We start from the raw sequence: 14,189 nt of genomic DNA on the forward strand, positions 1-14,189 counted from the left end.
TTACAAAGGTATCTGGAACATCACACACACACTTGCCCCCTCCCTCCTTTCCACTAGCAGTCCAGAAGTGCTGCCTCCTGCTGGGGGACAGCTCGGTTAGCCTCAGCTGCTGCCGCTGCCACACCCACCACTGCCCTTCATATTTATAGCCTGCACACAGGGTAAGGCAAGTCCTGTTACTTTCCCAACAGTGCAAATTTCTGTAAAGTTCAATATGTCACTCCACAGGACAAAGAATACCTTACAAAACTGGGAAAATAAACACACTTGCCTTCTCCCCTACAGTCAGACACCCAAGATGGGATGGAGCCTGATCTCCAAAGCAGAGCATTTACTGAGGCATAACCCAGAATGGGAGCAGGTGACTGAAAAAACAGCACTTCATATATAATATGATCTATAATAAAAGAGACCTATAATAAAAGAGAAGCACGTGAACAAAATGTAGCTATTAGTAGTTTGGGTCCAGAATCCTGACCCTGCTTGGAATCAGTAACTTGAGTTTTAGGTCCATGTTAAAATAAAGCATTTATTGACAGATAACCTTAAGATAATGAACTCCAAAGAAGCCCACAAGCAGATGTCATTAAATGACATTACATCATGTTTAAAAAAAAAAAAAAGCTCTGTCCTTGGAGAGTCTGAGGCCAAGGATTCTATCACTAGCTGAGTAAGTGAATTCTGACAGATCAGATCTGTGGGTTCAATTTTCTCACGTATGAACATGGGGGCACAGGGCTAGATTAGTGGCTTTCAACCTTTTCTTGATTGTGAGCCACAGTGAGAAATACATTTTACATCAAGGTATCTGAATGTATATCATTCACAGAATGATATTTTCTCTTAGAATAAACTTATTAGGCAGAATAAACTTTGATAATTTTTCTATTCTATTTCATTATTTTTAAAAATGTTAACTGCAACACATGGTCCACTGTCTACAATTAAATAACACTAGATGATCTTTGAGCTGCCTTTTACTCTAACTGTACGTAATGCATTTAGGTTTAATATCTGCAACATAGCCACAAGGTGCTAAATTGTCTTTGTCCTGTGTTTTCGTAAAAGGCGACTACTTATTCCTGATGCATCCTTACTGTCCAGCTTGAGAAAACAGCTCTTAGGAACACTTTGATCACCTACATGGTGTGCGTAGAAAGTTGTGAAGATGGAATGAGGTAAGTACGTTTATATAAGCATTTTGAAACTGCTGTAACCAAGTGTCACATATTAACCAAATATACAAGAAGCTAATCAAATTCTTCACACAGCTGTTTTAAATCAGGCAATGAGATGAAACGTAGTATTTTCACTTTATTCCCAAGGTAAACTGCAAAACTGCTTTTTAAACATGTGTTTTTAACATATATAATGCACTTGGAGAGGAACCTCAGATTACATGGGACAAATGTACTGAAGACTTGAATGTAAAAAATAAAATCAGGAAACATCTTAAATGTCTTTATAGAATCCTTGAGGTAGAGAAAGGTTTTCTTTATATGCCAGCAGCCCAGCAAATTTACCTAGGTCAAAAATAGATGTAAAAAAAAAAAAAGAAAAGAAAAATAGATGTAATAATTCCCCCCCCGCCATTAATTTCAAAAGCGACTAAAAGAAAAAATTTGCACTAATGAGGTTTAAAAAAAAGCCTATAACATGTTTTCAGAATATAAAACGTACATAATGTTATCCACAACCCAGAAATTCCAACAGTAGAAACATATCTCAAGGAAATAAATTTGCAAAAATGTACAAGGATGAAGGGAATGGGAGGAGGAGGGACCAATACATACAATATGTACTGGTTAAAAAAAAAATCAGGAGTTACTCCTATTACCCTGGGTATCTCCCATGTATACATACGGTACACATTAGTAAACTTAAAAAAAAAAAAAATCCCAGTACGTCTAACTATACAATGGAACACTAGCCAGCTATTAAAAGTGGTGATATAGGTCTTTATTTATTAACATGGGAAGATGCCCACAATATACTCAAAAGATAATAAAGCAACACTTACGGTATGATCTCTTTTTGTTAAAAAAAAATTAATAATAACATTATACACATTTTTAGTGTCTGCCCAGACATATACCAAAATATGAATAGTGGACGTCTCTGGGGTGATGAGATCAGGCAGCTCACTCATACACTGCCTTTCTGAGAACTACAAGAAGATATGCTTTCTCCAGGCACACCCCATGCTCTAGGGTACACAGCCCGGTGAGCTGAGTATGGATTTCAGCCTCCAGGCACCACTCCTCCACATTTCCTTGGAGTGAGCGCCCTTATATTGGGATAGGATTATGGATAGCTTTCTCCTATTTACGCCATTCTCCGCTGGCTTACTACTATTACAATAAACCCAGAAATTTACTATTTGTTGATATTTTCGATTTTGAAAAAAAGGTCTTGCCTTAATCCTTCCAAAACTAATCCCAACTTTACTTGTACTACTCCCACTGCCCTTACATGATGCCGCATACTCTGATAATTTGTGCGTGTTATCTATTTAAATGCACGTACCAAATAAAATCTCTACCCCAAAAGCATATAATACAAAGGTTAGATAAGGAGCACAACCTGCACCAAGAAATGTCATTCTAACACAAAGTGCAGATACTTATTACTGGAAATGAGAAGGCACTGAGAAAGGTAGTCTACACAAATTAACCACTCTCCACCACTCAAAAATTCCTTCAGCAGAAAAAGTTAGTACACTCTAGAAACAATAATCTGTTTACAGTTTTTCCCCCCATTTAATTCCAGATGCAAGATCTATTTCCTCATCACATTAGTGGGTTCCCCACAGACAGCCATTCGAAAAAAAATCGTGAGTGATTACCATGCAGTTAGGCAAGGCATCTGTAAAATAATACCACCGCTGGACTAGGATTAAAGGACAACTGGTTCTTTTCTTGGCTCTTTGGAATATGTAATTTTACACAAAGTAAAAACGCAACCTCTCTAGGGCTCATTTTTCTCGTGTCTAAAGCATTGTTTGGGCTAAAAAACCTCCAAGGCCCCTTTCACCTTGTGATAGGACTTTAAGCCGCCTTTCCACTCTGGAGGAGCCGATTTCAAGCAGCAGCCAGTCTATTTTCTAAGTCAGAGCAAATTTACTCTCTTCGTGCTTCTCTTGACAATGTCATGCCCGAATAGTTCTCAACTCTAGAAATATTCTCACTCAGAAAAAAAGGTCTGTCATGACCAACTAACAAAATATTTTTCAAAAGGAAAGAAAAACTAGTTTACTTAAGTGTAAAGGGGGGAGGAGGAAGCGCACTAGTCCTTATTCAGATATAAACATAATTTTTCCAAAAAAATAAAGAGTCACTCTAAAGCAGCACCACACTGGCGGATAGTTTAAATATTTCTTTTAAAACAAAGAACCCATGCAGAGGAAAACTGCTAGCAAATTCAATCATCACACGTTTTGAAGGCACAGGAAAAAAACCTGTGCCATTCAGACCGGATTTACTTTCCCCCAATGAAGCACGTTGGTAAGAAAACCTGTGTCATTAAAAAGGAATTAGGGAGAAAGCAACCTTTTAAAAGGTCTTTTCACTGTCCAAACTCAAGTGCACTTTCGTGTACCGTGTACTTCTGTGCTTAAAACATGAGTGCAGACCACACACTTAACACTCACACTCTTCCGACCAGCTGGGGTGGCAGCGTGGACGAGTCACAAGATAGCGGCGGGAGTGGAAATTTCCTCTCCCCGGGCGTGGGGCAAGGTCGGGCTTCCCCAAACCGCTCGGCGCCGCTGGCCGCCTCCGCCAGGCCTCTCCGGGCGGGCGCGCTCCGTACAAAGAAGGCCGGGCGCTCAGCCCCCACGCGCTCGGGGTTCGGGACAGGGTTTACCGGCTTCCGGCGCCGCAGGCCCGGGCAGCACGTGCGGCCCACTCCCGGCAGGGAGGAAGGAACCGGCGCGGCCCGGCGGCGGCTGCCAGCGGGCCCCGCAGCCTCGCTCGCCCGCCGCCGACCCCGCGAGAAATGAATGGGGCCGCGCTGCTCCTCCGGCGCCGCCGCCCGCGTTCGAGTCTGGCGGCCGCGGCGAAAACCGCTGCGGGCGGAGGCAGCGGCGGCTCCCGGGGCCCCCGCGCGGGGATCCGCCTCCCGCCTTCCCTCCCACCCGACCCCGCCCGGCGCCCCCCGGACCGCGGCCGGCCCCGGCGCCCAACCGCCGCCCGCTCACCCCAGCTCTTGGCGGTGCGCCCCAGGAACTCTCCGGTGGTCGGGTTGTAGATGAAGAGCTTCCACTCGGCCAGGCTCTGGTTGAAGGACTTCTTCTCTTTCTTCGTCATGGTGTGTGTGCGGACGTCGAGGGGAGCGGCGGCCGCGGGGGTGGAAGCGGCGAGGAGCGCAGAGGCGCGTCCGGGCTCGAGCGGCGCAGCCCGGCGACGGCGGCAGAAGGCGGGACGGCCTAGGAAACCTCCTCTCTGTGGTGAGCGCTCGACCCGACTGCGCTGCGCCGCGCCGAGCCGGGCCGCCGCTCCGGCCGCGGGAGCCTGACGTCTCCGCCCTCCGCAACCAATCCCCGCGCCGTTCAGGCCCCGCCGCCGCCGCTACCGCCTCCAGCCGGCGGCGGGGCGCAGCTGGAAGCTGTGAAGACGCCCCGCCCACGGCCACGGCCCCGCTCGGTGGTACCCGGCTTGGCTCCGGGGCGCTCGGCGCTCCCTCTTCCCGGCAAGAAGCAGCAAAAACTACGCGTAGCAACTTAAAAAATCATGAGAGCTTAATAAGAAGCAGATTTATAATGACAAGCAAAAGATGAGCATCCCTAACCCGCTGGTTTTTCAGAAGAACTCTGGGGAGATGCTGCGGGCAACCGGGATCCGGAGTCCCCTCGCTTCCTAGCCTGCGGCGGCGCGGGACTAGCAGAGAGCGGAAACGACTCCAGTCCACCGAGGACGGGACTTCACCACCGTCTCCCCAAACCGTTTCCAGGCGTTCTCCTCTGGGCTCTATGATGTGACTAAAAGATAATCCGCTGTAGTATCTCGTGAGGGTGTACGGTGTATTACATACCTTCGCTCAGAGAATGCCCTGACTTCGCTCTTTTGAAGGAGTCAACTGGGAATCTTGGGTCAATGGGAATTTCATCCTAAACATGCCAGTATTAAGTAAATGCAGTATAGTTTTCCCCAGATTTAATTGAATTTATCAATGAAATCAATACACATGCTTTCCTGAGTTTCCTGTCAACCGCAAGACCTGCTTTTTCTCAAACACTCAGACTCTACAGGAAATCAATTCTTCGTTTAGTGTTGATGCCTAAATACTGTTCGCAGCTTTTCATCTTTTCCACTGTATTGGTTGCTCCCCTTGGTCAGAGCTGAGGGTGCAGTCGATGTTTTCCTACACGAGATGGAGCTGAAGAGTACAGTGCTTTGAGACTGTTGGGACAGCATGAAAAGACTTAAACAGGAGTTTCGGCAGGAGGTGCTTTCTTTCTTTTCTTTTTTCTTTTTTCGGAAAAAAGAAATGGAGCACTGCCTATGCTTTATTAGCAAATAAAAAATTATGAATGAAGAAATGTAGCACACATCTTACCGTTTGGAATGATGCATTGTGATCCATCCGACAGTTTAAACAGCCAGCAAATGCTTTAAAGGAGTAAATGGATAACAAAATTCTGGCGTTGCTTTTGTTTCCTCACTTTGTTTATCAAAACAAGGAATTATGAATTATGTCTTTCACAAATGGAAAAGGAATAGAAGAATATATTATTATAAAATGATTTTCCCCCTGCGCTTACGAAAGCTAAATTTAAAATTATGACCTTGGAAATGATAACCAAATCCAGTTACTTTGTTGAGCCAATGACAGCAAAAGATTTGTAGAGGCATTTTGTAAAATTTGGCATGAAAATAGTACTACAAATAGCAAAACATCGTGCAAGCAGACTAGAATGCATTTCTTTAGTTCATAAATAAGGTCGAAAGGGAACTGAGGAATGGAAGTAGTTAACTATTTTTGTCTCATTAAAAATCTAACTACAAATTAGAGGACAGCTAAAATATTGGTAGAGCTGATAACAGGCTTTCTAGTTTGGGTAAGAGGGAAGATACAGAGTCTATTTGGAATAAAATATAAAACTGCTTGGACTTTTCTGGTGGTGCAGTGGTTAAGAATCCGCCTGCCAAAGCCGGGGACGTAGGTTCGAGCCCTGGTCTGGGAAGATCTCACATGCCGCGGAGCAACTGGCCTGTGCGTCACAGCTACTGAGCCTGCGCTCTGAAGCCCGCATGCCACAACTACTGAGCCCACGTGCCACAACAAGGGAAGCCACCTCAATGAGAAGCCCACGCACCGCAACGAGGAGTAGCCCCTGCTCGCCGTAACTAGAGCAGCAACGGAGGCCCAACGCAGCAAAAAAACAAAAACGAAACAAAACAAAAAAACCCTCTGCTTTATTTATTTTGTGTGTGAGTTAATAACACACAATAACACAATAAGCACACTTCAAGAAATAATTACCTGGCGCATACAACGAAAACATGGTAGACAAGAACTTTATGAAATAGTGTTTCAAAGATACTGAATGCTGTCAGATATTTGTGGCCATTAATATGCTTTTCATATGTAGTGCTTTGTGGTTTTCCAATTAAGTACTTAAATACAAATATAATTCAGTAAGTATTTTAAAAACTCATGCCTAGTTTAGTATAATACCTGATCCAACAGATTTCAGTTTGGGGAAAAGTTTACATCCTAATCCAAAATACAGGAACTATTTGTTTCTCTAATACATGATACTTGAGCATTACTTGCAAGAGAAAATACTAACTGTTTTGGGGGATATTGGCCTACCAAGTATGAACAGATGAAATACCAAATTTAATCAGAGCTTTATTCCCTGTAGATTTACTTTACCATACCCAAGTCTCCCTTTTATTTCTTTTTTAATTTTTGAATTTTATTTAATTTATTTTTTTATACAGCAGGTCCTTATTAGTCATCAATTTTATACACATCAGTGTATACATGTCAGTCCCAATTGCCCAATTCATCACACCACCACCTCCACCCCCTGCCGCTTTCCCCCCTTGGTGTCCATACGTTTGTTCTCTACATCTGTGTCTCAATTTCTGCCCTGCAAACCAGTTCATCTGTACCATTTTTCTACGTTCTACATATATGCATTAATATACGATATTTGTTTTTCTCTTTCTGGCTTACTTCACTCTGTATGACAGTCTCTAGATCCATCCACGTCTCTACAAATGACCTAATTTCATTCCTTTTTATGGCTGACTAATATTCCTGTATATATGGACCACATCTTCTTTATCCATTCGTCTGTCGATGGGCATTTAAGTTGCTTCCATGACCTGGCTATTGTAAATAGTGCTGCCATGAATATTGGGATGCATGTGTCTTTTTGAATTATGGTTTTCTCTGGGCATATGCCCAGTAGTGGGATTGCTGGGTCATACAGTAGTTCTTTTTTTTTTTTTTTCGGTACGCGGGCCTCTAACTATCGTGGCCTCTACCGTTGCGGAGCACAGGCTCCAGACGCACAGGCTCAGCGGCCGTGGCTCACGGGCCCAGCTGCTCCACGGCATGTGGGATCCTCCCGGACCGGGTCACGAACCCGTGTCCCCTGCATCGGCAGGCAGACTCTCAACCACTGTGCCACTAGGGAAGCCCCTATTTCTAGTTTTTTAAGGACCCTCCATACTGTTCTCCATAGTGACTGTATCAGTTTACATTCCTACCAACAGGGCAAGATGGTTCCCTTTTCTCCACACCCTCTCCAGCATTTGTTGTTTGTAGATTTTCTGATGAAGCCCATTCTAATTGGTGTGAGGTGATACCTCATTGTAGTTTTGATTTGCATTTCTCTAATAATTAGTGATGTTGAGCAGCTTTTCATGTGCTTCTTGGCCATCTGTATGTCTTCTATGGAGAAATGTCTATTTAGGTCTTCTGCCCATTTTTGGATTGGGTTGTTTGTTTTTTTAATATTGAGCTGCATGAGCTGTTTATATATTTTGGAGATTAATCCTTTGTCCATTGATTCGTTTGCAAATATTTTCCCCCATTCTGAGGGTTGTCTTTTCGTCTTGTTTATGGTTTTCTTTGCTGTGCAAAAGCTTTGAAGTTTCATTAGATCCCATTTGTTTATTTTTGTTTTTATTTCCATTACTCTAAGAGGTGGATCACAAAAGATCTTGCTGTGATTTATGTCAAAGACTGTTCTTCCTATGTTTTCCTCTGAGAGTTTTATAGTGTCTGGTCTTACATTTAGGTCTGTAATCCATTTTGAGTTTATTTTTCTGTATGGTGTTAGGGAGTGTTCTAATTTTATTCTTTTATATGTAGCTGTCCAGTTTTCCCAGCACCACTTATTGAAGAGACTGTCTTTTCTCCATTGTATATCCTTGCCTCCTTTGTCATAGATTAGTTGATCATAGGTTCGTGGGTTTATCTCTGGGCTTTCTATCTTGTTCCATTGATCTATGTTTCTGCTTTTGTGCCAGTACCATATTGTCTTGATTACTGTAGCTTTGTAGTATAGGCTGAAGTCAGGGAGTCTGATTCCTAATCCAAAATACAGGAACTATTTGTTTCTCTGATACATGATGCTGGAGCATTACTTGCAAGAGAAAACACTAAGTGTTTTGGGGGATATTGGCCTACCAAGTATGAGCAGATGAAATATCAAATTTAAACAGAGCTTTATTCCCTGTCGATTTACTTTACCATACTCAAGTCTCCCTTTTAAAAGAGAAGTTATTTTGCCAGATAAAATACAGGATGCCCACTTAAATTTGAATTTCAGATAGGTGAATGTATATATAAGTATAAGTATATTCCATGTAATATTTGAGACACACTTACATTAAAAAAATGATTCTTGTCTATCTGAAAATCAAATTTAACTGGATGCCTTGTTTTTTCATTTGCTAAATCTGGCTTCCCTACTGTAGAGGATATCTATGAATCCCACAGCAATAATAACAATGATCATTTATACATACCAAGTCCTAGGCCCCGGACCACTTGCTTAGTGTGATTTATTTCTTAATCTTCACAAATACCCTAAGAAGGAGGTATTAGTTCACTAATTTTGTAAATGAGGAAACTGAGGTTTAGAGAAATTAAGTGACTCACCCATGGTCAAAAAGGTATCAAACAGCAGCACAGTGATTCAATGCCCATCTCTCCTCCACCACCCAATACTGCTTCCACAGTGAATGACGACAAAGTTCTAGGAAAACTTAACAAAGCTGAATGAGGCAGAATGAGAGAGAAATGGTTGTAGGCCACTGGCTGAGTATGCTGTCCAATCAGCAGAATCCATTTTCTACTTTCTGTGGGCATAAACAAGATATTTTGGCTCTTAATTTTCTAAAACTCTTTGTTTATTCTCGAATTTTATTTTTTTAATATTATTTATTTATTTTATTATTTATTTAGGCTGCGCCAGGTCTTCTTTGCGGCATGTGGGATCTTTGTTGTGGCATGTGGGATCTTTAGTTGTGGCATGCATGCGGGATCTAGTTCCCCGACCAGAGATTGAACCCGGACCCCCTGCATTGGGAGCATGGAGTCTTACCCACTGGATCACCAGGGAAGTCCCTATTCCTGAATTTTAGAATTGTGTATACAGAAAAAAGTATTTCAGTTCTTAAAACAGCATCTTATTTATAACTTGGTGTTATAACTAGGACTGTGATACTAAATCACTGAAAGACCATTGTCCCTCAAGAATAGATATTAAAATTTCCTTAGAAATAGTCCTTTCTTCCCCACAAGCAACAGCTATAATTGTGTTGGGATTTTATTGTATCTGAGAAATACAGTCATGAATATATATATTCTCTTCACAGAAAATGTCCTTTTCCACACATTGATTTTAATATTGAATACTTTTACTAATCCTTTAACAAACACCATCTCTACATACTTTGCAGGTTAAAGGGCAGACAGTTGCATTGTTGATTATCTTGAATAAAATGAACCAGTGCTTTCATAAAGCATGAGCACAGTGTCTGGCACAGAAAGCGCTCTGTAAATGGGAGGGAGTTTTGGGGTATAATTTCTAATACTGTCATCCACTGTGTTAGGTGTTTTATGAAAAAGTGTATGATATGATCTAACAGGATTTTTTACTAAATGAAAAATAAATTCAAAAGACCAAATCAATATGAAAGAGTAATTAATAATTTGGTTATAAAAATTTACAGGAGTAGGTGAAGTTGTAAGTGAAACAAGAATGGCAGAATATTGATGTTTATTGAAGCTGGGTGATGGGTGGATGAAGTTCATTATACTTTGTTTACTTTGTATATCCTTGAAATTTTCCAGGATAGAATGTTTTTTCAAAATGGGGGCAAAGGATAGGAAATTTTCTTGATGCACAAGAAAAGTTCACTTAGTTGAAAAATAACCGGAAGAAGGTATGGATGTAATGTTTTCAAAAGAACGATTTAAAAAAAAAAAAAAAAAAAAGCTGAACTAATGGGAAACAGATAATTCTGGGAACATAAGATAATTTTTTTGTATTCTAATTAGTAACCAGAGGTAAAGTTGAGAAGCTATTGTATCCATAAGACAAAGACAAGTATATGTATATAAATATATATATGTATGTATGTATATATGAGATAAAAAATTATTGAAAATTTAAAATATAATTAATTCCTATAATTTAAAAAATCAACATAAGGGCTGAAAGAAAAGGTCAATGGAATCTCCCAGAGTGTAAAGCAAAAAGACGAAAGAAACACTGTACTTTTAAAAGTCCAAAGACTATCTAGGTTCAATCCAGGAGGGACAATAGTGAACTAATAGTTCCAGAAGGAGGTAAGAAAATGTGGGGGAGAAAATAGTGAGAGAAATACAGAAAAAAAAAATGTCCTAGAGTTGAGAAAAGATAGAAGTCTTCAAACTGAAAGAGCTTACTGAGTGCCAAGCAAAATAAATGAAAATAGACCCATACTTAACCCTAACCTTGTGATTTTATAGTACATCAAATACTAAGAGAAGTTCCTAAAAGCTTCCGGAGAACAAACAACAGGTCAACTACAACAGAACAACAGAACAAAATCCTGATTGGCACCAGTCTTCTCATCAACAACAGTGCTAGAGACAGTGGTGGACTGCCTGCAGAGTTCTGAGCATCAGAATCCCATACCCAGCTAAGCTATAAGGGTAAAGTGAAAACACGTTCAGACATGTAAAAACTCAGAAAGTCCACCTCTCAAAAATCCTTTCTGAAAACATCAGTTAAAGATGGACCAGTAAAAAGGAAAAGGAATCCAAGAAAGAGAAAAACCTGGGATGCAAGAAACACTGATCCTAACCCAGGAGTGCTATGAAGAGAAGGTCTAAAATAACAACTGTACAGCAGGCTAAGAGAACAACAGATTTTAAAGGGAGAAGAATATCTTCAAGCAGAAAGTAGATTCCATGGCCATGGAGACTGGAATTAAGATCCTGAACAAATTTAATCATATGGTGAAGGCATGTGCTTCTTTTGTTAAATGGAAGGCAATTAAAACCAGCAGAAAACTGTGTTCCAAATATAAAGCAAACTAAAATGTGGCAACTCATGGAGCGTTTGAAAATGTAATTATATAATCTCAATGTTTGGAGTATCCTTTATTTTTTTTTAATTAATTAATTTTAATTTTTGGCTGTGTTGGGTCTTCATTGCTGCGTGCAGGGGCTTTCTCTAGTTGCAACAAGCGGGGGCTACTCTTCATTGCAGTGCGCGGGCTTCTCACTGTGATGGCTTCTCTTGTTGCGGAGCACGGGCTCTAGGCGTGCAGGCTTCAGTAGTTGTGGCACACGGGCTCAGTAGTTGTGGCTCGCAGGCTCCAGAGTGCAGGCTCAGTAGCTGTGGCCCTCGGACCCAGTTGCTCTGTGGCATATGGGATCTTCCCAGACCAGGGCTCAAACCCGCGTCCCCTGCACTGGCAGGCAGATTCTTAACCACTGAGCCACCAGGGAAGCCCTGGAGCCTCCTTTCTATTGGCACAGGGCTAGTGATATGGATTTACTTTTTTTTTTTAATTTACTTTTTATTTTATATTGGGGTACAGTTGATTTACAATGTTGTGTCAGTTTCAGGTGTACAGCAAAGTGGTTCAGTTCTACATATACATATATTCATTCTTCTTCATATTCTTTTCCTACATAGGTTATTACAGAATATTGAGTAGAATTTCCTGTGCTGTACAGTAGGTCCTTGTTGATTATCTATTTTATGTATAGATTTACTTTTTCTGTTCTAACATGCAATTTGTTCTACAGTGAATACTGTTTTCATAATCAAAATAGTAAAATTGCAGCTTATTGACTTTCAATTCTTCAGAGTCAACTGAATGACCAATCACAGAACAAAATGTAAATGTTGTAAATTACGACAATATAAAAGTAATGGTGGGGTTGACAGAAGTCAAGGGCTTTATGCAGGAGAGAGCTGAAGGAAAAAAGTTGAAAGGAAGTGTAGAAGTGTTCATTTTTTTACATAATAAATAAGAAGGTAAGAAATGTTAAGAGTAAAGAGTTTAAAGATGGTGGAACTGGAATGGAGGTTTAAGTATGTTCTTTAAAGTTATAACTACAACCAATGGAAAAATAAAGTAAGTACTAAATAATAGGACTTCCCTGGTGGCGCAGTGGTTAAGAATATGCCTGCCAATGCAGGGGACAAGGGTTTGAGCCCTGGTAGGGAAAGATCCCACATGCTGTGGAGCAACTAAGCCCGTGCGCCGCAACTGCTGAGCCTGTGCTCTAGAGCCTGCGAGCCACAACTACTGAGCCCGTGTGCCACAACTACTGAAGCCTGCATGCCTAGAGCCCATGCTCCGCAACAAGAGAAGCCACCGCAATGAGAAGCCCGTGCACCACAACAAAGAGTAGTCCCCACTCACCACAACTAGAGAAAGCTCGCGCGCAGCAACAAAGATCCAACGAAGCCAAAACACAAACAAAAACTGGATAATACTACATATTATTAATAATAAAATAATACTATGGCTAAAGAATATGAAATGGAGGATGAAGTGGGATATAGTACATAAATAGCTCATTTATCATCTTCCTTGGCAGAGAGTTAATAGTGTTAAAATTTGACAAATAAAAAGATAGGTATAATAAGCAAAAGGAAAAAAAAAAAAAAAAAAAAGATAGGTATATTGGGAATTCCCTGGTGGTCCAGTGGTTAGGATTCCCTGCTTTCAGTGCCAAGGCCATCGGTTCAGTCCCAGGTTGGGGAGGGAACTAAGATCCTGTAAGCCATGCAAGGTGGCCAAAAAAAAAAAAAATGTATATAAGCGTATTATTTGGAGCTAAGGAGAGAGTGACTGACTTCCTTAATCCATTCAGGCTGGTTTCAAGGGGTTTTGTTTGTTTTTTGGCCAGGCTGTGTGGCTTGTGGGATCTTAGTTCCCTGACCAGGGGTCACACCCGGACCCCCTGCAGTGGAAGTGCGGAGTCCTAACCACTGGACCGTCAGGGAAGTCCCTGAAATTTTAGTTTTTGAAGACAGTTATTTAAATAGAAGTCTGTAGGATTCATCTCCCCTCCCCTCTTCCTAACACTATTCCAAATTTTTGAACCATGCAATTGAGAGAGACTGACCCCACCCCCAGGTCAAGAGTGGACCCTCCTGGGCTTGATCCAATCAGCATATACCATCTCCCTCTCTGGTCTTCGCAGTTGGTTTAGGACAAACACAGTACCCGAGTCAAGGCAGTGGGTGGGTCAACGAGGCTACATTTAGAAGTTTTATTTAAGCTACTGAGGTTGCTGAGTCTCTCTTTTCTTCTGGATTTGAACATGGAAATAATTAGGCCCAGAAGCTTCTAGAAACTAATCCTAAAAACCAATAAATGGAAAGCAAGAATCCAGGATTTATAGACTTCATTTGGGCCCTGGGTTAAACCTTTCTCAAAGCTGGACTTTACGCTATGTTCACCTGTACATTTTGCTTATTGTTTAAGTCACTAGGAGTTTGCTTTCTGTTTCTTGCTATGGAAAGATCATTAGCTGATATAAGCTTACGTGATTTGCAGGAAGTTGAAACACAATATTCATTTATGGGGATTTCCTAACTCCCAAACCGTCATATAACCAAAAGACCATTCTCCTCATAATATATCCAGTAAGCAGAGTTATATACTTGTACACAATTCATGAGAGAGAATGAATTTGTGTAAAAGTAATTA

The 14,189-nt window shown here is 41.3% G+C and overlaps 1 protein-coding gene across 1 annotated transcript in view; it reads right to left on the reverse strand.

Moving 5' to 3' along the window:
• The window catches only part of ATP1B3 (ATPase Na+/K+ transporting subunit beta 3), a 41,797-nt gene extending 37,182 nt beyond the window's left edge, over positions 1-4,615 (reverse strand). The window contains exon 1 of the mRNA XM_004278228.3: positions 4,199-4,615. Within this exon, the coding sequence (XP_004278276.1) occupies positions 4,199-4,307 (109 nt within the window). The 5' untranslated portion in view covers positions 4,308-4,615. The remainder of the gene's footprint in view (positions 1-4,198) is intronic.
• Between the last annotated feature and the right edge of the window lie 9,574 nt (positions 4,616-14,189).

The sequence above is a fragment of the Orcinus orca genome, chromosome 5 (genome assembly GCF_937001465.1).
Source record: "Orcinus orca chromosome 5, mOrcOrc1.1, whole genome shotgun sequence".
Taxonomy (NCBI): Eukaryota; Metazoa; Chordata; class Mammalia; order Artiodactyla; family Delphinidae; genus Orcinus; species Orcinus orca.